At 40.7% G+C, this 25,851-nt stretch overlaps 1 protein-coding gene across 1 annotated transcript; it reads right to left on the bottom strand.

Annotated features, from left to right (window-relative positions):
• Positions 1 to 23,349: 23,349 nt before the first annotated feature.
• LOC107784907 (uncharacterized) lies at positions 23,350 to 23,805 on the bottom strand. Its single transcript, XM_016606103.2, has one exon. It carries the CDS (start codon positions 23,803 to 23,805, stop codon positions 23,350 to 23,352), a length of 456 nt encoding a protein of 151 aa, XP_016461589.2.
• Between the last annotated feature and the right edge of the window lie 2,046 nt (positions 23,806 to 25,851).

Raw genomic sequence — 25,851 nt, 5'->3', positions numbered from 1 at the left:
ATGCACCTTCGTGTTTTTTTATATTAATTAATATTTGTGGATCGGGCCGATCGCCTCGGTATGAATAGATGCATCTATGATTCGCGCCATTCGACCCTCTGGCAGTACACAGTTTATTTTTCTGTTGGATCAGGCCGTCGACCTCGGCATAATGTGTGCATGATATCTATGTGAAATCTTATCCATGACTTGACCGGCTAAATATTTGAAATGTAAACGGCTAATTGTAAAATTGTTAAGAACATGACATATTGCCTCTTGCTATAAACTGTTGATTATTTGTGACTTCCATGCTTAGTGTAACTCTATATTTATTATTGACCTTAGTAAGTATCAAGTCGACCTCTCATCTCTATATCTTCGAGATTAGACAAGATACTTATGGAGTACATATTGTTTATGTACTCATACTACACTTCTGTACTTAATTGCACAGGATTTGAAGTAGGTATATCTGGCTACCACACTGGTGCGCGCCCCGATTCATAGACCAAGACTTCCACGGTGAGCTTCTCCCTTCCTGCGCCGTTCATTAGCTTGATGGGGTATTTCTTTACTTTTGCTGTCTGTTATATCCCGGACAGTAGGATAGTATTATTCTTTTGTATATTCTACTAGTTGCCCACTACTTGTGACACCAGGTCTTGGCACACACATTAGTAGACAGTTCTTTTGGGTTGTATAATTATTATTATAATATTGCTTATCATCCCCTGTTTTAATTGCAAATTAAGAAATGTTGTAACCGAATTGGATACGTAAAATAAGAATTTACTAATACTTCTGCGTTGGCTTGCCTGACAATGGTGTTGGGTGTCATCACGACCCTTAGTGGATTTTGGGTCGTGATAGATTGTGTATTTTGTATATTTTTTAGTATAATAAGGTCTTCAAAGCCCTACTATTTAAACAAACCTACACTACAATGTTATGTATATATAGCTACAAATTCTTAGCTACATGTATGAAAATCGTGGCTAATAAATAACAATAGCCACAAAATTAAAATTCCGTAGCTATTTACAATTTTATAAAAATATTTAGCTACAAAATAAAATTGGCAAAGCTAATTTATCATTTTTGGTATATTTGCTAACTGTCGTGACAATAATTACATAAATAGCTACAAATTTATTGCTATAATAAAATTTCATAGCTAATCATATTTTTTTGCCACGCATTTGAAGTTACTATAGCAATAGCAGTTATATAGCCACAAAAACTTACTTCTGACAAAGTGTTATAGCTAAATAGATATTTTTGCCTCAAGCAATAAAAGCATGTGGCAATAACTAGATTAATAGTTATAAATTTATTGTTACAACGATATTTTATAGCTAATTGTGAGTTTTTGTCACACGTCTGAAATTACTATAGCAATATTTATCTTTTAGCCACAAAATATTACTAGAGACAGTGTTGTACCTGAATAGGTATTTTTGCTTCAATTATGAAAATTTATGGCAAAAACTAACTTAATAGCTACAAAGTTATTGTGATATAATAAAATGTTGTAGCTAAATATAAACTTTTGTCACGTGTTTGAAGTTACTGCAACTATAACATGTTAGCCACAATAATGATTTGAAATAAATATTGAATATAAAAACTATTTTAAAATTCAAGTTATAAGAAACCGAGAACATCGTTGGCCTAATAGCTACAATTATTTGTTATGATAGATTGATATAACCGCGACAACCAAGATAGCCAATGAAATTCCGTAGTTAGTTAGAGTGTTTATCATGCGCTTGAAGTTACCATATCAATATTATTTACCATAATAAATTAGTTGTTAAAAAAGTTCATAGCTAAAAATCATTTGCTTTGATTATAAAATCGATATAAGAGTTTGTCCAAAAATCAGAGAAGTTTTATGAAAATAAATTTCAAATATAAAAAGTTCGATTTTTACAATGTAGAAAAGTTAGTAAGTGAATATAATTAAATTTTTTATTAATTCTCGAATAACAAAGATTAAAATAAAAAAGAAATAATAGATTATGTGTACACTTACTTATTACATCAATGCGTAACTTCTTGACTTGTTAAGCTCATACTTTATTCAATGTATATTAGGTCCTTTATGTCACGACCCTAACCCCGAACCCGGTCGTGATGACGCCTCTCGTGAAGACAAGACCATCCAACTAAACCCAATTCACTTGTTAAAGCAGTTAAACAATATAAAAGTAGTCTAAAACATGATTTCATGATAATAAGTAGCGAAAATACAACCCGACACAGCCCTAACCGGGGTGTCACAAGTCACGAGCATCTAATAATGAAGAATCCTCAAATGTAACTACAGAGTTTTAAATACTGAACTAAGAACATAAAGGAAATAGATAGGGAGGAGTTCAAGGCTGCGAACGCCAACAGCTACCTAAAGACTCCTCGAAGATCCGCCTGAAGCTGGGATGAATCAGCACTCGGGAGCGGAACCAGCTACGCCTGAATCTGCACACAGGGTATAGGGAGTAAAGTGAGTACTCCAACTCAGTGAGTAACAAATGCAAATAACTACTGAAAGTATGAAAAACATGTAAGGCACAAGGCATTCCATAATAAAGCAGTAAAACCATTTAAAAACAGTAAAACAGTGGAAAGTCAAGTAAAATCCTCTTTCAACGAGTAAAAAAGTAATTGACAGGTAATTAAGGTAAAGTAAACAAATAGAAGTTCGCCCCTCGGGCACAGTATCACCACATCCGCCCGCAACATCTCAAAATAATAACAGCCCCTCGGGCTCAATCTCACATCATAATGGGTACCCGCGCTCACTAGGGGTGTGCAGACTCCTGGAGGGGTCCCTTACGGCCCAAGCGCAATAACAAGCCATCTCGTGGCATCAAACTAGGCCCTCGACCTCATATCAATTAAGCCACCTCGTGGCGTACATATCTTAGTCCCTCGGCCTCAAATCAGTATCAGTGTTTCCTCACAATGTAAGCCCTCGGCCTTACTCAGTCAAAAATCATCACAAGCCTCTCGGGCAATAGTAAAATAGTATTTCTCAGTCCAACATCATTTAAAATATCATTTAAGTCTTAAAACTGAGTAAACATAGCTGAGTAGTAAACCAGTGGAAATTAACATGATTGGGTTCAAATAATAAGTCAAAACAACGAGGAAATAGTAATAAAATTTTCGAAGGATTCAAATAGTTGGCACGAAGCCCAAATATGGCATTCAGCCCAAATCATGATGATAGCAAATATTTTCAGTCAAATACACGGTAAAATCATCAACCGAGATGGACCAAGTCACAATCCCCAATAGTGCACGACCCCATGCCCGTCATCAAGCGTGTGTCTCACCTCAATTATAGCACTACGAAGTCCAATCCGGGGTTTCAAACCCTCAGAACATCATTTACAATCATTACTCACCTCGAATCGGCTAAATCTCTAGCTTGTGATGCCTTTGCCCCTCGAATCGGCCTCCACACACGTCGAATCTATCCAAAATCAGAACGAGGACGTCAAAATATGCTAAGGGAACAAAGCCCAAGCGAAAACAATCAATAAATGGCACAAATCCCGAAATTACCAAAATCCGACCCTCGGGCCCACGTCTCGGAATTTAGAAATTTTCACACCAATAGATTCCTTATCTCCCCACGAGTTCATACATACCAAGAACATCAAAATCCATCCACAAATGACCCTATAAATCCCAAATGTTGGTCTCCAATTTCAAGCCCTAGCTCTTAAAATTTAGGCTTAGATTTCATGATTTTTAGGTGGAATTCACATAATAATCGAGTTTTAAGTCCAAGAATCTTACCTCCCAGCGATTCCCCTTGAATCCCTCTTCAATCTCCTCCAAATATCTCCCAAAAATGACCAACTATGGAGAAAATAAACCCAATCCTCGTGGACAAGACGAGTTTAAAAACATTCTGCCAGGCCTTATTTCCTTCTTCACGAACGCGGTCAAAGCCTCGCATTCACGAAGCACAAAATTTACTTTGACCAATTTTTCTCCTACGCGTTCGCGACCAAGACCTCGCGAATGTGATGCTTTACCCAGACGAAGCTTCGCGAACGCGACCCATCAATCGCGAACGTGATGGGTTAATTTCACTAAAGCTCCGCCTTTAAATTCCTTCTATGCGAACACGACACACGCCCGTGAATGCAATGCACAATCTCACAGCCCTTCGCGAACACATCATTTGCCTCGCGAACACGAAGGCTAAATTTCCACCTCCCTCAGCTGACTCTTCGCGAACACAAGGGTTCTCTCGCGAACACGAATGCCAAAATGTCTGCAACTACTAGCACTCAAAATCTGCAATTTTTCCAACTTCAAAATAACCCGATTGACCACCCAAAACTCACCCGAGGCCCCCGGGACTTCAACCAATGGCACCAACATATCCTAAAACCTTATTCAAACTTGTTCCAATCCACAAAACACCTCAAACATGTCATGACCCCAAAGCGGCCCGGTCATGATGGCGCCTCTCATGAAGACAAGGACAACCGACACAACACTCACCTTAACCCTTTAAGCATTAAGAGTCATTTTTAAGTCTTTAAATTAAAAAATGTTTCATAATAAAATCCTGGAATAACAGTGCGGAATAAAATACCAGCCCGACATCGGGGTGTCACTAGTCATGAGCAACTATCAAGGTCTGAATATAACAAAAGTCTAAAAATGTACTAAATACAGTAACAACAATGAGGGGAAGGAAGCGCTGTTGCGAACGTCATACAACCACCTTGCTAACTCTAATGACTCCGCGGCTGAGCTATCAACACTCGCTACCAGGTTTCGATATACCTGAATCTGCACACGAGGTGCAGGGAGTAATGCGAGTACTCCAACCTAGTAAGTAATAAGAGTAAATAAAGGCTGAGTAGTAGGAAACAATGAATCCACATTCACGTTAGGCTCAATAAACACAACAGGCCTTCATATCATAATACAAGTCAATCTTCCCTTTTAAAATCCAGCTTTTAGTAAAAATCATTTTGAAATACTTTCCAACAGTTTTGGTAGGGGTTCAATACCATTTAGGATAATAATAGAGATTAAAGCCATAATCGGCCCCTCGGGCAAAACATAGTTTGTAAAACAGCCCCTCGGGCAAAACAGTAATCATAAACACTTCATAACTTAAATATCTCAGTAGAAATAACCAGTGCCAAATCAGTGATTAATTTCTGAACATCTCATAAACCCCAGTTTAAATAAAAGTTGTTTTAAAACATTTGTTCAACTTTCCGACAGAGGCTCCATATAAAGATGAGTGAAAATAGTCGATAAATCAACATATTCGATAGAAATTCACTTTAAAGAGGAGTGAAATCAATAAGTCCATAAACAGGCCTCTTAGGCAAAAACATTACTCATATGCATGCATATATCTATCGCCCCTCGGGCTAGCCTCTCTGTCACTCGTGACTCAACTCTTACCAATCAGTACTCGCACTCAGCATTCACGCTCAATTGGTACCATATAGTAACCGCTGCATCGTGCAGCCCGATCCATATATCTCTCACAATAACCGAAATCAAAGTAACCGTTGCAGCGTGCAGCCCGATCCATGCATCGTTGTGGCGCACAGCCCGATCCGTATAAATAGTCGACTGCGCTCATTAGGGGTGTGCAGACTCCAGAGGGGCTCCTACAACCCAAGCACTATGTGCGCAGCCTGATCCATATAAGTATCGATGCGGCATGCAACCCGATCCATATATATATATATATATACATTGTTGCGGCGTGTAGCCCGATCCATAGATATATAATCCTCACAACTAGCTCCTCGGCCTCTCTCAGTCATTAACCTCACCATCAGACTCTCAGTCTATCTCAGTCATCAATCTCACAATCAAACCCTCGGTCTATCTCAGTAAAACAGGGAACTCAGCCCAAAATAATTTCCACATTTTAAGAATATAGTGATAAATCCAGATTTAAGCAGTAAACAGGTAAAACATGACTGAGAATATGCTTTCAAACAAATAGAGTAAGGAAAGATAGTAAAAATGCCCCTAAAGGTCTCAACAAGTCGGCACAAGGCCCCAAACATGGCATACATCCCAAAAATATAATAATGTCAAACAATTAACTATCAAATACACATTAAAATATTCGTTCGGGATGGACTAGGTCACAATCCCCAGCGGTGCTCTACCCCACGCTCGTCATCCAGCGTGCAAGTCACCTCAAAGTAACACAATAACGTATAATCCGGGGTTTCAAACCCTCGGGACAGTATTTACAATCATTACTTACCTCGAACCGACTAATACTCTAGATCGCGATGCCTTTGTCTCTCAAATCGACCTCCGAATGCCTCGAATCTAGCCACAATAATTCGATTCAGTTAATAAAAATTATAGGAATTAATTCTATATGAAATTCTACATTTTTCATTAAAAATTCGAAATTGCACTCAAAATTTGCCCGTGGGGCCCACGTCTCGGAACCCGACAAAAATTACGGAATATGAAACCTTATCCAACCACGAGTCCAAACATACCAATTTTACTAAAATTCGACATCAACTCGACCCTCAAATCTTCAAATTAAACCAAGAGGGTTTTCAAGATTTTCCCAACTAAAATCACCAATTAAATGTCAAAACTAGTAATAGATTCGGGTAATATAACCAAAATTAAGTTAAGAACACTTACCCCGTTGTTTTCTCTGAAAATCTCCCAAAAATAGCCTCTCCCCGAGCTCCAATTTGATAAAAATGGTCCCATTTTCAGAACTTAAGAATCTGCCCAGAAAATGTCGGGGACACTGTTCACGCGTTTGGGTACTGTTCACTACACTATTCATGGGATACTGTACACTGGTACTGTACACGGATGTTGTTCATGGTAATGTACATGGATACTGTTCACGCAGGTGCGGTTACTGTTCATACGTGCGAAAAATGCAGAAACTGCCCAGAAAATTGCAGCAACTTTTCTTTTCATTAAAAAGGCTCTAACTCCATCATACAAACTCGGAATTCGATGATTCTTGTTCTTATGAGTCACAAATAATAATACGAACATAACCCTTCAGTCGAAACTCAATTCGGAGCTCATTTGCTCAGTTCAATACCCATTTCGCTCGTTAAACAATTAACTCATGTTTCGTGTAAAAAACTCAATCGCGACTTGATAAAATTAGACCAAACTTTCCAGATCAGTCCTATAATTCATTATCAAAATTTCGGAAGTTTCAAAATCAAATTTCAATCTCTAGAACTAAAAATGGACCTTTGGATCATTACATGCTTATGCTCAAAACGGCAAAATCTTCCAAAAACTCTTCCAAAACATATCCGAGCCTCATGAGACCCCGACCAAATATGCCAACACACCCCATAACATAATTCAAACTTGTTCCAACCTTCAGAACGCTCAAAATAACATCAAAACATCAAATCACCTTCGGATTCAAGCCTAAGAATTCCATAACTTCCAAAATCCGAATTCGATCAAAAAGCCGACCAAACGACGTCCAAATGACCTGAAATTTTGTACACACATCACAAATGACATAACGAAGCTACATCAACTCTCGGAATTCCATTCCGACCCTCGGATCAAAATCTCACCTTTCAACAGGAATTCGCCAAGATATTAACTTTACCAATTCAAGCCAAATCCTTCCACGGACTTTCAAAATGCATTCTGATCGCGCTCCTAAGTCATAAATCACCCAACGAAGCTATCCAAATCATAAAATTTCCGATCCGAGCTCATATAAAAATAAGTCAACTCTTAGTCAAACCTTTCAAATTTAAAGCTTTCAATTGAGACTGTTCTGTCAAATTCATTCTGATTTTTCCTGAAAACCAAAACCAACAATCTACATTAGTCATAATACGTTACACGCGGCAAGTCATGCCCAGGAACTGGCGATCAAAGTGCAAAAGTTCAAAACGATTGGTCGGGTCGTTACATCCTCCCCTACTTAAACACACATTCATCCTCGAACGTACCCAGTGCTATTCTAAAAGCCCACCAATCGCGAAGTAACCTTACCATACATATAGCCGGGGGTGATCCCACGTCACCCTATCTCATATAGGTCCAATAACACCGTTTAACTAAAATTACACAATCCAATCTAGCCCATAAACCATAGAACCACATTTTCACTTCTGAAACCATCAATACGATCAAAACCTCACACCTATACTTTGAATAGACCCGAACTAGCTGTAATAACCCATGCCTACAACCTCGAGAGCAATCCCATGATATACCATATAACTCTAATGCTTGCAGCAATAACTTCTATTCACAACAGCTGCCCATAACAACCAAATACCGATAGAAAATCTCTTATCAGCTAAAGTCTCATTCCAACACTTTCATATACTGCTAACGATAAATGAAACACGCAATAAACCATAACCATTTCTCAGATCAACCATTCATGAAGCCATTTCTCCTCTGGTAATTACCATAGCAAATTTTTTTTAAACTGAACCTCGATGTTTACCCATCAAACATGCTGAAATCGAATCTGTTTATTTTCATTAATGATCCCAACGATCTCCTCTGACCCAACACACTACCTTGGTGACATGTCACACCAATAGAGGCCTAAGCCACATCTAGCATAATACGCGCACCAATAAGCAACGGTCCGAACATACTCAAATCATGAACATGACTCAAATGAAAGGGTTGTACCTCAAACTCACCCGTACCACCACAACGCAGGGCTAAGAACGCGTCTCACATCATAGAATAGGACACACGAATCTAACCCGCAAAGTCATATCTCCACATAGCTTCGCTATAATGCGCGATCCTATCCAAACACTGCTCCACATGGGACACCTCAAGTCACTATGCTCGAAATTGACAACCACGCACAATTTGACGTCTGGAACCAAAACAAATCATTACACCAACGGTGAAACAAGTAACATATACCACGCAAACCCGATAGGACGTAACCGATACACCATTCACCGAGCAACACCCGATTACTCTTCCCGCTCGACTTACACTATGAACCCCATTAGAACCGCACCATATGTGCCCATAACCAATAAATCATAATGTCACGCAACACAAAAAGGCAACTCATAGATCTTCCCAGATCACTAATAAGCTCAATAACGGTCAAATCAACCTATCCCTCAACAATACAATTCGGGGCCAACCAAGCCGATTCGATCTAGAACACGCATCCACATAGGTCTATCAATGGACCATACATCAAGTTTAGTCACACACAACAGATAAATAATCCTTCAAAGGTTCACAACGACTGAATCATAGCACATACTATCCTCTGACCAACCTTAGATATTTTCTCACAGTCCACAATCGCAATACCTATGATGTATTATTAACTCAACCACATTTCCCTCTTTCTGAAGTGCATACCGTTATCAAGACACACCATTTAGTAATATCATTTACCTAGTCATCTAAAACTGCCTGTGTTGTCTAAGAATTTATGACCTTCCTTTCAAAACTGAATTGCAACCTTACATATGCCAATCCCCGACCTACACAACATACCACATATAACATGCCATCCTATGATAAATATGAGAACTTTAAAATCCCTTTCCGAGCCATAATCAACTACATATTCACTAGTCACGAACCTTCCATTGGTCCCATCTAGAAGGAAAATCACTATACATCCCATGTCCATAGAAAATATACATTCCCAAACCGCGGTAAAACCATCAAGAACTCTCCGAGTTCCCATTGCACAAATCAGACATGTCAGGACTGAATCCTTCTAACTCGATCAAGCTAAGCAAGTCATCAAAACCTAAGAGCATCGCCGCAAAATACCTGAAATAACTTATTACCTCGAACTCACGCACGGAATTAATCATATCCTTACCATACCAATTCGGTCTACTATCAAACTATTCCATCTATCTAAATTTCCTTCTGATTCATTTTCAACTTGATATTCTCTCTTGCTGTAGCACCACAATTTCTCAACCCAGGATTACCACATGAGACCCAAGTATAAAACCACACTGTCTAAGACTCATAAGCCGTTGAATACTCTCATAAATATTCCCAAAAGCACCACATTCGAAATAATTCGCTCCGAAGAACTTCCTGCGGATCTAAATCCGTTACCTCCTAATACTAATACATAGAGTCCCACAATTAATACAGAAAACACCACAAGTCTTGACGTCTTCCAAGGAAAACTTAGTTTCTATCCATAAGTATAACTTGAAAGCCTCCAATTATTGCATGTAAAATTTGGAACACAATAGGACCATTCTCTAGAGGCATCCACTCTACTCAAACTGCAGTTAGATTGACCTCATTTCAATATAACCAAGCAACTTCCTGCCCTATGCATCGAGCATTCCTTACCAACCACAACTCAAGTCATTTCCCGATTCTCGTACACCCATAAAGCATAACATAACCTTTATTGAAATTTCCTTTACTCGAGCCATAACTGATTCACAAATACGCCTCAAACTGGAACCATTAGAGCACATAACCGTGCAATCAACTATTCAATAGCGGACTCCCCCACTTGGCTCGAAGCCATAGATCAACACACGCTCAATAACTCATAACGATTATACTCTATTGATGCCATGATACCATAATGAGATTAAACTCAAATCTTTTATAAGCTTGTGAAAACACAGATCATCTAGAATTTTAACTCTTCTGCAAATCTCGCATTCCACTCTCGCAACAGTTACACTCACTCACTAAGCGACCCAATTTAAGTTGCAACACATATCCTTCACTCGCAAATCTAATAGACACATAAGGATCGTACAACCTCAGAACACTTCGCATGAGATAACCCACCTTCTTCGCCTTAAACTAACATTTATGTATACCTTTCACCGTCATAACCATTACGCAGTCACTTAGTCTTCCTGAGTCTGAACTCATACCGCAACATGCAATTTACTTCACTCCCAACTAGGACACATAAAAAGACTCTTTGTGCACCCATAACTCGGGGCTATACCTCAAATCAAGATGGATACATCTCATAGTACTAACATAATCATCACATAGTTATCCGACCATCACTCCCACTAATAGGGACACTACCGAACATATAAGTTCAAAAATACTTGCTCACACAATCAGCACCTCGGTGCTCAAGCGATAGGTAAATATTCGGCCTCAAGTCCTCCAGACTGGCCCAACATCAAACTCACAAAGATCACATCTCACCCCTCGACTGGGGAATCATAAGTCATCAAGGCACATCTGATACTGAGTGCTCATGCACACATACGAACGCGTGGAAGGAATTCAAAGAGTTACATTTCAAGCTGAATCAAAGGACGCATGATAAGAATTCAAGAATGTGAAGTTTTTCTAAAGGTTCTGCAGCCTCTCGAGGATAAATACAGACGTCTCTGTACCGATCCGCAAGACTCTACTAAACCTGCTCATGACTCGTGAGACCTGTGTAACCTAAGCTCTGATACCAACTTGTCACGACCCCAAACCGGCCCGGTCGTGATGGCGCCTCTCGTGAAGACAAGGCCAGCCGACACAACACTCACCTTAACCCTTTAAGCATTAAGAGTCATTTTTAAGTCTTTAAATTAAACAATGTTTCATAATAAAATCCTGGAATAATAGTGCGGAATAAAATACCAGCCCAACATCAGGGTGTCAATAGTCATGAGCAACTATCAAGGTCTGAATACAACAAAAGTCTAAAAATGTACTAAATACAGTAACAACAATAAGGGAAAGGAAGCGATGCTGCGAACGTCATACAACCACCTTGCTAACTCTAATGACTCCGTGGCTGAGCTATCAACACCCGTTACCGGGTTTCGATATACTTGAATCTGCACACGAGGTGCAGGGAGTAATGTGAGTACTCCAACCCAGTAAGAAATAAGAGTAAATAAAGGCTGAGCAGTAGGAAACAATGAATCCACATTCACGTTAGGCTCAATAAACACAACAGGCCTTTATATCATAATACGAGTCAATCTTCCCTTTTAAAATCCAACTTTTAGTAAAAATCATTTTGAAATACTTTCCAGCAGTTTCGGTAGGGGTTCAATACCATTTAAGATAATAATAGAGATTAAAGCCATAATCGGCCCCTCGGGCAAAACATAGTTTGTAAAACAGCCCCTCGGGCAAAACAGTAATCATTAACACTTCATAACTTAAAAATCTCAGTGGAAATAACCAGTGCCAAATCAGTGATTAATTTCTGAACATCTCATATACCCCAGTTTAAATAAAAGTTGTTTTAAAATATTTGTTCAACTTTCCGACAGAGGCTTAATATAAAGATGAGTGAAAATAATCGATACATCAAAATATTCGATAGAAATTCACTTTAAAGAGGAGTGAAATCAATAAGTCCATAAACAGGCCTCTCAGGAAAAAACATTACTCATATGCATATATATATATATCTATCGCCCCTCGGGCTAGCCTCTCTGTCACTCGTAACTCAACTCTTACCAATCAGTACTCGCACTCAACATTCACGCTCAATTGGTACCATATTGTAACCGCTGCGGCGTGCAGCCCGATCCGTATATCTCTCACAATAACTGAAATCAAATTAACCGCTGCGGCGTGCAGCCCGATTCATGCATCGCTGTGGCGCACAACCCGATCCATATAAATAGTCGACTGTGCTGACTAGGGGTGTGCAGACTCCGGAGGGGCTCCTACAGCCCAAGCGCTATATTGCTGCGGCGCGCAACCCGATCCATATAAGTATCGCTGTGGCATGCAGCCCGATCCAAATACATATATATATATACATTGCTGCGGCATGCAGCCCGATCCATAGATATATAATCCTCACAACTAGGCCCTCAGCCTCTCTCAGTCATTAACCTCACCATCAGACTCTCAGTCTATCTCTGTCATCAATCTCACAATCAGACCCTCGGTCTATCTCAGTAAAACAGGGAACTCAGCCCAAAATAATTTCCACATTTTAAGAATATAGTGATAAAGCTAGATTTGAGCAGTAAACAAGTAAAATATGACTGAGAATATGCTTTCAAACAAATAGAGTGAGGAAAGATAGTAAAAATGCCCCTAAGGGTCTCAACAAGTCAGCACAAGGTCCCAAACATGACATACAACCCAAAAATATAATAATGTCAAACAATTAACTATCAAATACACATTAAAATATTCGTTCGGGATGGACTAGGTCACAATCCCCAGCGGTGCTCTACCCCACGCTCGTCATCCAGCGTACAAGTCACCTCAAAGTAACACAACGACGTATAATCCGGGGTTTCAAACCCCCAGGACAGTATTTACAATCATTACTTACCTCGAACCGGCTAATCCTCTAGCTCGCGATGCCTTTGTCTCTCAAATCGACCTCCGAATGCCTCGAATCTAGCCACAATAATTCGTTTCAGTTAGTAAAAATTATAGGAATTAATTCCATATGAAATTTTACATTTTCCATTAAAAAACCGAAATTGCACTCAAAATTCGCCCTTGGGGCCCACATCTCGGAATCCGACAAAAATTACGGAATATGAAACCTCATCCAACCACGAGTCCAACCATACCAATTTTACTAAAATCCGACATCAACTCGACCCTTAAATCTTTAAATTAAACCAAAGGGGTTTTCAAGATTTTCCCAACTAAAATCACCAATTAAATGCCAAAACTAGTAATAGATTCAGGTAATCTAACCAAAATTAAGTTAATAACATTTACCCCGTTGTTTTCTCTGAAAATCTCCCGAAAATCGCCTCTCCCCGAGCTCCAATTTAATAAAAATGGAAAATGGGACGAGTCCCATTTTCAGAACTTAAGAATCTGCCCAAAAAATGTCGGGGGTACTGTTCACGCGGTACTGTTCACTACACTATTCACGGGGGTACTGTTCATATGTACTGTACACGGATAATGTTCATGTTTACTGTACATGGTACTGTACACGGAACTGTTCACGCAGGTGCGGTTACTGTTCACACGTGCGAAAAATGCAGAAACTGCCTTCAGAAAATTGCAGCAACTTTTTTTTTTCCACTAAAAAGGCTCTAACTCCATCATATGAACTCGGAATTCGATGATTCTTGTTCCTATGAGTCACAAATAATAATACGAACATAGCCCTTCAGTCGAAACTCAATTCGGAGCTCATTTGCTCAGTTCAATACCCATTTCGCTCGTTAAACTATTAACTCATGTTTCGTATCAAAAACCTAATCGCGACATGATGAAATTAGACCAAACTTTCCAGATCAGTCCTATAATTCATTATCAAAATTTCGGAAGTTTCAAAATAAAATTTCAATCTCTAGAAATAATAATGGACATTTGGATCATTACATGCTTATGCGCAAAACGACAAAATCTTCCAAAAACTCTTCCAAAACATATCTGAGCCTAATGGGACCCCGACCAAACATGCCAACACACCCCATAACATAATTCAAACTTGTTCCAACCTTCGGAATGCTTAAAACAACATCAAAACATCAAATCACCCTCGGATTCAAGCCTAAGAATTCCAAAACTTCCGAAATCCGAATTCGATCAAAAAGCCAACCAAACGACATCCAAATGACCTGAAATTTTGCGCACACATCAAAAATGACATAACGAAGCTACATCAACTCTCAAAATTCCATTCCGACCCTCAGATCAAAATCTCACTTATCAACCGGAATTCGCCAAAATATTAACTTTGCCAATTCAAGCCAAATCTTTTCACGGGCTTCCAAAATTCATTCCAATCGTGCTCCTAAGTCATAAATCATTGCTCCTTCAAATTCATTCTGATTTTTCCTGAAAACCAAAACCAATGATCTACATTAGTCATAATACGTTACACGGGGCAAGTCATGCCCGGGAACTGGCGATCAAAGTGCAAAAGTTCAAAATGATCGGTCGGGTCGTTACATCCTCCCCCACTTAAACACACGTTCGTCCTCGAACGTACCCAGAGCTATTCTAAAATCCCACCAATCGCTAAATAACCTTACCATGCATATAGCCGGGGGTGATCCCACATCACCCTATCTTATATAGGTCCAATAACACCGTTTAACTAAAATTACACAATCCAATCTAGCCTATAAACCATAGAACCACATTTTCATTTCTGAAACCATCAATACGATCAAAACCTCACACCTATACTTTGAATAGACCCGAACTAGCTGTAATAACCCATGCCTGCAACCTCGGGAGCAATCCCATGATATACCATATAACCCTAACGCTTGCAGCAATAACTTCTATTCACATCAGCTGCCCATAACAACCAAATACCGATAGAAAACCTCTTATCAGCTAAAGTCTCATTCCAACACTTTCATATACTGCCAACGATAAATGAAACACGCAATAAACCATAATCATTTCTCAGATCAACCATTCATGAAGCCATTTCTTCTCTGGCAATTACCATAGCAATTTTTTTTTAACCGAACCTTGATGTTTACTGATAACGCCAAACTTTGCCTTATACAAAGACACACACGGACGTAGCAAATATAATCTGAGTAATTCTGCCCAGAATCGAACCACAAAGAATTAACCTATCAATTACTTTTGACTGATTTACTAAATTCACAGAATCAATTTTTCCCAAACTTTGTAATTCACAATTGATGATATTTCTAACAACTAAAAGTTTGAAAATAATTAACAGCTGAAAATTAACTATGCTTGATGTGTAAACAGTTGGAATAAGGTCTAAGGTAATGGTTTCCCCCGTTGGTGATTTCCTTGGTTGTACGTTTCTTATAGCGATGTCTTAGTTGTCTCTATCAATCAAGAACTCTCCGGCTATCATAAATCTCTCTCAAGCAATTATGATAATTTATTAGACGCACTCTCTCAAGCTACGCTAGCTAGATTCACATTACCATTCTTTTAGATTGCACCCGAGGTATTGTTATCTCTAATCCAATCTCTAAATCCTCGGTTATGACTCTCGTCTGTACTCCGGAAGTGATGTTGTTCAAACAACTACCTAAATATGCACACTCTCTCAAGAAGATACATAATAAATAGGAACGGATAATTGAGGGCCCTTTCAACTAACCACAATCAAAACGTAGATGAACAAATAGAGATTAACAACCAATTCAAACTATATTAATATAACAACCAAGTCATCCCCAACGGGTTTCACCAAAACCTTAGATTAAAGTATTTAGCTACTCATGACAACGTAAGAATAAACTACGAAAATATTCATAATGGAAAATCGCAAGAAAAATAGAAGAGAATAAGAACTATGATGTTTTGGGTGATCTCTCACACATGTTCTTCTTGCCAAAATAATCTCAAAATAAGCTCTCCCTTCTCTTGGGCGAGTTTCCTACATCTTATAAGGGTTTTACAAAAGTTTTCCCGAATTAACACTTTGGCCCCTTAACTTTCTGGACTGTGAACCTACCGCCGCGGCGTCGACTGCGGCGCTGACCGCGGAGGACACTGACTCCAACCGCGGTGCGGACCGCGGTGGCAACCGTGGTGAGTATGCTAGGCCTTTTTGTCTCCGAGTTCCTTCTCTTTTTGCTCTTTTGTGTTTGGGTACTTCTTGAGTGGGTGTTTTCTTCACGTTATTGCCTCTAAACACTTCATGTTGCTTCCTCGCATCTTATATTCCCTGCGAAACCAAATAGCATTAATTAAAGCATTTTATTGGCAACTTACATTATAAAACAACAACAAAGCATGAGCAATTATGGTGTAAATAACAACTATATAGCCTATTATCAACACCCCACACTTAAATTATTTCTAGTCCTCGAGCAATTTACCAAACTCCATAAAAATCCATTCCCTATGCTTTTCCCTCAACGACTCACGCAATGAACATTTCACAAGAGTTACACCTAGTAGTGAACAACTTTTACCTCAAGAATCAAGTTTTTCGTACCCTTTAACATTTGCACTTACTCAAACCACTCTACACAATAGTCAAGATGCACCTTTCCTTTGTGAATCACATGCCCTTGCATCACACAAGAGAGTAGTTCCATATATATAATGATAGTGACAACAATTAGGAACTCAAATAGACAGAATTCGCTCACTCTCCAAAAAGAATATTCACATGCCACAAAGATGCACCATAGGCTTGCCCCTAGTGTAGTACTCGACTAATCGAGCCCCACTCAGTCTAAGATCAATAAGACTTTATTTGGTTGTAATGTAGGCTAAGGTATGGGTAGGATACATTTGGATATAGTGACTAACCTCCCTAAGCACTTTTAATACAATTACGTTGAATTTAAAAAGCATCATTTTGTAAGCCAACACTCCACCACATTTATTTAACCTCCCTATGCTTTTCTTTTTACGCTTCACATTCTGCACCTTTTCTCTATTTCTATGGTTCCACTTCAAAAACCAAACCACCACCCCACACTTTTGTTTTCACATAATCTCAATACCACTCTAGTGCTTAGTGAGAGGGAGGAAAATTGGTTCAAACAACAGGCTATTCAAACAAGTGGTTAAGGTTCACATTGTGGTTACCAAAGAAACATGCTTATAGGCTCAACGGGGTTAACTAAGATGTAATGCATTCAGGTGGGTTCACTTTATATGTCTGGATCAACAAAGAAATGCATATATCACTTCTGAAACCAAATAAAGCTACTATTTCGCTTTGCAAACACACAGGGCAAGTTCTAGGCATCAAATGTACAACATGGAATACAATGATACTCACACTCACATGGCACATGACTCACTCCAGATTAGTTTATCAAAAAATTCTCTTTTGAGTGTTCACGTTAGGTACAAACATACAATTTTTAAGGCACTTAAACAAGATTCAACCCTTGAAGCTAAGCGCTACACTCTAGCGTCTATCATGTTTGGGTGTAAGAACGCTAAGTGTTTTTTTTCTTCAATTTTAAGCCCGTCACCCATTAATCCTAACCTAGAACAAAAAAAAAATCTACCTATACCCGGTTCAAGCTAAACCCTTGGAAAAGAACCGTGGCCCAAAGAAAAACCAAGGGGGAGTTACTACACTACCTACGAAATAAAAAAAATCTTTTTGGTATTTTCTATAGACTAGCTTCCCTCAAGAAAATTTGTCTAAAGAATCCGTCATTAGGAAGAGTCTTTATATTTCAATTTTTTTTCTCGACTTAGTCCCTCAAGAACCCCGCCGAAAGAGATCCATCGTCGGGACAAGTCGCTTCTATTTTAACTTCCTAAAAAAACTGTTACTCTATTTCTAAAGCAACTAACACAAAACAAAAACAAACAGATAATATTCACAAGTACAACATACAACGAAATTTCCCCCACCTCACACTTAAAATTAAGACATGTCCCCATGGCTTGACAATATAAAAAACAGTGAGGTAAAGAAACTTCCCTGAAGGGTCACTCTTGATCTGAAACTGTGTCTGGGTTCACGTTGCAGGTGCGACCCAGTGCTCTCAACCAACCCATGAATTTCTTTTCCGACTTCACCTGTCGGTCAGCCACAACATCCATTTGGGACCCCAAGTCAGTGACGGAGGTCCGCAAGTCCAGTCATTTCCTGCTCCAGAGCATCCATTTGAGTGCTCCGGCATGGCTGTGATGATCCTGCCTCGTCCCCTCTAGGAGGGGCTGTGATCTCAGTAGCTTCAGCAGCATCAGAATCATCCTCAGACTCAGACTCATCAGACGAGTCATCATTGCGTCGTACTGGCTCTCGTCCCTCTTGCCCAATTTTTCTCGCCTGGAAAGGGGGTTTTATAGGTAATTTCCCATCAACTCGGGAGTTCTCAGGAACATTAGCAAGGCGGCATATATGGGTGACAAGCAAAGGGAAGTAGTGGCCTTTGCTTAGTTCGGGCGATCGGATGAACATTTCTTCAGAGAGGACCCGGGCGACATCAAACCCTTGGTGCGTCATGAAGCAGTAGATTATAGCGGCTCGTGGCCCATTTACATCGGTGGTATTGTTGGATGGTAGCAACCGAGTGGTGATGACAGTGAGCCAACATTTGACCTCCCAAGTAAGAGACTTGGAATGCAAAGTGTTGTGCTACCCATTTGGGCTGTCTACCAGGTATACAGATAACCTCTAGAATTCTGTCCCAGTCAACCATCGGACGACTAGCCAAGATGTAATGATCATCACCCGTGAATGCGGGGAGGCGATACACTCTGCGGATGACCTCTATAGCAGCATTAACAGGGGTGTTGCGCACAGTCACAACCTTGTCCTCGTGTTTTGGCAGGTTTGCATAGAATCCCTCACTAGCTGAATATTTTCTTCCTCGGGAGCCTCAAAGAAGATGTCCAGCTGACACCTTCGTAGCTTATCAAACATATTGGGGCATTCCCTCACCAAAGCCTTCCTGTCGATATGGACCTCATGGAGTAACTTCCTGGAAAGTTTCTGATTGTACCTTGCCTCTGCTTCTGCAGAGACGAACCGAGTGCTATCAAACCGTGGTGCACTGGTTTGGCCCCTAGCTCATGAAGAGCCTCCTGGGCCACTAGCAGAGGACCCGGTGTTTCGTCTCTTACGGGCTGAACTCATAATACCTATCAAAACAGAGAAACGCGTATTAGGATGAGCCTAAAATGTGTGACTATGGGTGGTTACTCAAACTTCACCACAACCATGTCACAACATCTCCTTATATCACCATTGAGGTAATTTCTCAAACACATTATGGGCAAGGCATTTTCTTCATATTCATGGCCCCAAGGGAATCAAGAAAACTTTCCCAATTCAACTATCTACTACACCCACACATTCCACACTTTTTGTTAACCATCACCCACCAACAACACCACTCCAAACATTCAAAACACAACCCCTTCACCAGACATATGCTAAAAATGAAATTACACTAAAAAGAAGAAGAAGAACTAAACAAAATAAAATCCTATTACTAATACTACATTAGAACAACATGAACTAGCATAATGCAACAAAAACAATAGAAGAAAAGGAGAAGGGGGTCGGAAACATACCTTGGGGGGAAGAAGATGAGGGGTGTTGTGAAGGAGGAAGAAGAAGAAGAGAGTATAGAGGGGAGGGTTATGGTTTAGAGAGAGAGAGAGAAGTGGGGATTGTTTATTTTGATATAGGAAAGGGTTTTAAAATTAAAAAGAAGAGTGGGAAAAAAATAAAAAAATTAAAATTCAGCGGACGTCGTCGCGGTCGTTGCCACGGTCGCAGTGAAAAACAGAACGTTCAATGATTTCCGCGGTCGACGCTGCGGTCCGCAGTCCACTCGCGGTCCTGACTGCGGTCGCGGCTGGCAATTTTTTTTTACACGAAGTTACATACTACACTTACAACACATTCGTGGGTTGCCTCCCACGCAGCGCCTGATTTAACGTCGCGGTACGACGCAAGTGGTTGAGCCTTCACTCCTCATTCGCATACTGGGGTTCTTTCAAATTGATTACCATTGTATTCCCTTTTTCTTCAGCTATTCCAAGGTAATGTTTCAACCTTTTCCCATTTAATGAGAACTTGTTTGTCCCATCTTCTGACTCAATCTCGACAGCTCCACTTGCGAACATTTGCACCACTCTAAATGGTCCTGACCATCGGGACTTTAACTTACCCGAAAACAATCTCAGCCTTGAATTATACAATAATACCTTGTTACCGGGTTTGAAATTTCGGTCCACAATGTGCTTATCATGCATCTTCTTTATTCTTTCCTTGTAGAGCCTCATGCTTTCAAAGGCTTGATATCTAAATTCTTCTAGCTCATGCAACTCTGTTAGTTGATTTTGTCCAGCTGCTTCGGGATCCATGTTCAATTGTTTCAGTGCCCACCAAGCTCGATGTTCTAGCTCCACATGCAGGTGACATGCCTTCCCAAATACCAACTTGTATGGTGACATACCTATTGGTGTTTTGAACGCAGTTCTATAGGCCTAGAGTGCGTCATCAAGCTTCTTTGCCCAATCAGTTCGTGTGGCATTCACCGCCTTGGTTAGTACACTTTTTATCTCCCTGTTGGACACTTCAACCTGCCCACTGGTTTGTGGATAGTAAGGGGTAGCCACCTTGTGGCGTACATCATACTTTGCAAGCAATTTCTCAAAGGCTCTGTTACAGAAGTGAGTGCCTCCATCACTGATGATCGCTCTTGGTATCCCAAATCAGGTGAATATATTCTTTTTCACAAAACCTATCACCACTCTTGCATCATTAGTGGGAAACGCTGCAGCTTCCACCCATTTAGACACGTAATCCACAACAACAAGTATGTATTTATTGCCAAATGAGCTAGCGAAGGGGCCCATGATGTCAATCCCTCAAACATCAAACACCTTTACCTCTTGAATCGGGTTCATGGGCATCTCATGGCGACGAGAAATGTTCCCGGTTAGCTGACATTCATCGCAACCCTTCACCCATAGGTGTGCATCTCTAAACACTGTTGGCCAAAAGAACCCGACCTCTAGCACTTTCCCAGCTGTCCTGGCTCCTCCAAAATGTCCTCCATATGCTGATGCGTGACAAGCCTGCAAAACAGAAGATTGTTCTATTTCGGGGACACACCTCCGGATCATATTATCAACACAGATTCTAAACAAATAAGGCTCGTCCCAATAATACATGCGGGAATCACGATAAAACTTTTTCTTTTGGACAGATGAAAGGTCATAGGGAACAATACCGCAGGCCAGGTAGTTTGCAAAATCTGCATACCATGGCGCTTCCTCAAGACTAACTGCAAGCAGCTGCTCCTCTGGAAAGGTTTCTAGGATCTCTTCGACCTCGACTGATTTTTCAGCTCCTTCAAGTCGTGATAGATGATCAACGACTTGATTTTCTGTACCCTTACGATCACGAATTTTGAGGTCAAATTCTTGAAACAGTAGCACCCAACGAATCAGGTGCGGCTTAGACTCCTTTTTCTCAATTAGGTACTTGAGCACTACATGGTCAGTGTATACAATTACCTTAGAACCAATCAGATATGATCGGAACTTGTCAAACGCAAACACCACCGCCAACATCTCCTTCTCCGTTACTGTCTAATTGAGTTATGCACCGCTTAGCATTCTGTTTGCGTAGTAAATCGGGTGCATCAGCTTGTCTTTTCACTGCCCCAAGACTGCTCCTATAGCGTATTCACTGGCATCACACATGAGCTCAAATGGTTGCTCCTAGTTGGGTGCAACAATGATGGGTGCAGTGATCAATCTCTTCTTCAGCTCCTCAAATGCCAACTCACAATCATTAGAAAACATAAAGGGCTAATCCTTTTCAAGGAGTTTACATAATGGGTTAGCAATTTTGGAAAAATCTTTTATGAAACGCCGGTAGAATCCAGCGTGTCCAAGAAAACTTCTCACCGCCTTGACTGAAGTGGGCGTTGGTAACTTCTCAATCATGTCAACCTTAGCATGGTCGACCTCAATTCCTTTACTGGACACTCGATGCCCCAGGACTATACCTTCTTGTACCAAAATGGCACTTCTCCCAGTTTAGCACTAAGTTTGTCTCCACACATCTTTTAAGAACTCTCCTTAAGTTGTGAAGACAGTCTTCGAATGAATCTCCCACCACGGAGAAATCATCCATAAAGACCTCCATAATATCCTCTACCATGTCTGTGAAGATGGCTAATATGCACCGTTGAAAAGTCGCGGGTGCATTGCAAAGCCCAAAAGGCATTCTCCGAAAGGCAATGATGTCATACGGACAAGTGAAGGACGTTTTCTCTCTATCTTCGGGGGCTATTGATATCTGATTGTACCCCAAATATCCATCTAAGAAACAGAAGTGCGACCGCCCAGCCAGCCTGTCCAATATTTGGTCAATGAAAGGTAGGGGAAATGGTCTTTCCGGGTGGATGTGTTCAATTTCCTGTAATCCATGCAGATACGCCACCCTGTGACTGTACGAGTTGAGATCAACACATTGTTCTCATTTTTTACAACAGTCATTCCCCCCTTTTTCGGCACACATTGGACAGGGCTGACCCAATTACTATCAGAGATAGGGAAGATGATTCCCGCATCTAACCATTTGATTATTTCTTTCTTTACAACCTATTTCATGTTTGGGTTCAGCCTTCGCTGGTGTTCCCTGGAAGGTCTGTGCCCCTCTTCCAGGAGAATCTTATGCATACAGAAGGTTGGGCTGATACCCTTTATGTCTGCCATGATCCAGCCAATGTCAGTCTTGTTTTCCTGCAGTACCTGTACGAGCCGTTCTACCTGTACATCTAACAAACCGGATGATATGATAACATGCAAGGTTGAATCAGGGCCTAAGAACACATACCTGAGGTGATCTGGGAGTGGCTTCAGTTCCAACTTGGGTGGTTCCTCTATTGATGGCTTTGCTGGAGGAGTGGCCCTTTTTTCTAGCTCAAGGGACTCGAACTGAGGTTCCCTTGACCAAAATTCTCGGCCTTCTAGTGCCATGACCTATTCAGTTAACCCTTCACCATCTATTTCTTCTAAATTCGTCAGACATGCCTCCAATGGATCTTTTACATTTAGGGTCATATCATCTTCTTGCAGGATTACATCCACTGCTTCCACTAGAGAGCAATTAGCATATTCACTGGGTTTCCTTATAGATTGCTGAACATTGAATATGACTTCTTCATCGTTCAATCTCATTTTTAATTCCCCAGTTTCACAGTCGATCAATGCTCTCCCCATGGCTAAAAATGGTCTCCCTAAAATAAGGGGTGTCTCCTCATCCACCTGACAATCCAAGATAACAAAGTCTGCAGGGAACACGAATTTTTCCACTTGTACCAACACATCATCAAGAATACCAGTGGGCCTCTTCACTGTGCGGTCAGCCAGCTGTAGCAACATCGAAGTTGGCCTAGCTCTACCAATGCCCAGTTTGGTGTACACAGCCAGCGGCATCAGATTTATGCTGGCTCCCAAATCACACAACGCCTTTGCAAAGGCATATCTTCCAATTGTGCATGGAATAGTGAAGCTACCTGGGTCCGACATCTTTTGAGCCATCGGTTTTGCCACCACTGTGCTGCAGGTCTGTGTCAAAGTTACAGTGGATAGATCCTGAAAATCAAACTTCCGTGACATTAGATCTTTCATCATCTTAGCATAACTGGGCATCTCCCTCAAGGCATCCATCAAAGGAATATTCAACTGAATTTGACGTAGCATCTCCATGAACTTCTTATATTGGTCTGCCTTCTTTTGTTTGACCAGTCTCTGAGGGAAGGGTGCATGTATCACCCTTTGTGCATTGCTTGCTGGCTTCTCTCTGTTAGAATTTTAGGCACAAGAGGTTCCACCTGTTCTGCAACTTTCTCATTCATCTTTTCTTTGCCTTTTTCCTCCTGACTCTGCTCAACCACCACTTCAGTAAGTTCTGTTGTTTCCTCTACCTCTAATTGAACTGGAGTGGCTGGTGTAGTGTCATTGCTGGCTTGTACAATTTCCTGCTCTCTGTCTAAATCTCTCCCATTCCGGAGACTTACTGCCATCAGCTGATTCGGGTTTTGGTCCTTGGGGTTTATGTTTGTGTCTGCAGGCAAAGTTCCATGAGGACGGTTGTTCAAAGCCATGGACAGCTGACCCAGCTGTGTTTCAATATTCTTTATGGCTGAATCATGCACTGCCAATTTTTCCTGCACTTTATTATTTGTCCCAATGAGTTGCTGAAGCATACCCCTGATTTCCACCATGTTGTTATCTTGCTGCTGAGGGGGTGGTTGGTATGTCAATTGTTGCTGATTTTGCTGTGGATAGCCCTGTGGTTTCTGATATGGTACTGACACCAATTGGTTTTGAGGGTGCATACCCCCAGGCTGCTGCATATTAGGCCTGTACTACTGATTTTACTGCGGTCTCCACTGCTGTGCTCCTTGCCTCTGACCCCCATAGTTGTTGACATAATTCATATCTTCCCTTGCCCCTTGATTTTCACCTTCTCCGCTCCATGAACACATATAAGACTGATTAATACAAGGTGTACACAGTCCCCCATTTGTTGTATCAATAATGTGCACCTGTTTTGTACCCATCTTATCAATCTTCTTTGTCAATATGCTCATCTGGGTCATGAGTGTGGCCATGTTCTCTGCATGCGAATTATTTGGGTCAAGAGGAATTGAATGCACTATGGGTGCCATTGTTGTACCTCTAGTCATCCACCCCAAATTTTGTGACATCTTATCGAGAAGGATTTTGCACTCAGTGAATGTTTTACTTAAAGATGCACCTCCAGCTGACGCATCAACATTTGCTTTCAAATTGTCAGCTATCCCCATGTAGAATCTCTGGTCGAGCATCTGGTCTGGAATGCCATGGTGAGGACACTTCACTAACATCCCTTTAAATCTTTCCCAAGTTTCTTGAAAGGACTCAGAGGGTTGCTGCCTATACTGCAATATGTCATCAATCTGTTTTGCAGTCTTGTTAGGCAGATAGAACTTGTTCAGGAACTGCTTGACTAATTCCTCCCAGGTGGTAATAGAGTTGATAGGGAGCGAATTTAGCCAAGTCTGAGCTTCCTCGGTTACCGAGAATGGAAACAGTAGCATCTTGATAGCTTCCGAAGTTGCATTTGGCTGCCTTTGGGTCATACAAATTGACAGAAAATTCTTCAAGTGTTGTTGTGGGTCTTCAATGTGTGACCCGGAGAACAGTCCTTTATTCTGCGGCAGACGTAGCATATTGTTTGTAATCTGGAATGTCTTCGCTTGAATTGCGGCACAGTTATGGCAGTGGCCAGATTATCACCTGTGGGCTGTGCCCAGTCATAAAGTGCAGCTTCGAGCACAAGATGTGTCACCCTTCTGACATTTAAGTCCGCTGGCTCATTCCTGACGTTTCCGTTGACGTTATCTACGTCACCCATGTCCAATTCGGGTTGGTGTGATTGTTCAGATTGTTGAAGTATTTTGTTGGCATGATTCAATGCCCTGAATGTTTTCTCGG

This window comes from Nicotiana tabacum, chromosome 5, assembly GCF_000715075.1.
Source record: "Nicotiana tabacum cultivar K326 chromosome 5, ASM71507v2, whole genome shotgun sequence".
NCBI classification, from domain to species: Eukaryota; Viridiplantae; Streptophyta; class Magnoliopsida; order Solanales; family Solanaceae; genus Nicotiana; species Nicotiana tabacum.
The sequence above is the reverse complement of the archived record's forward strand: the minus strand, read 5'-3'. Positions and strand labels throughout refer to the sequence as shown.

Coding starts and splice junctions, on each gene's coding strand:
- LOC107784907 (XM_016606103.2), bottom strand. CDS start 23,805: ATGCCGCTGGCTGTGTACACCAAACTGGGCATTGGTAGAGCTAGGCCA.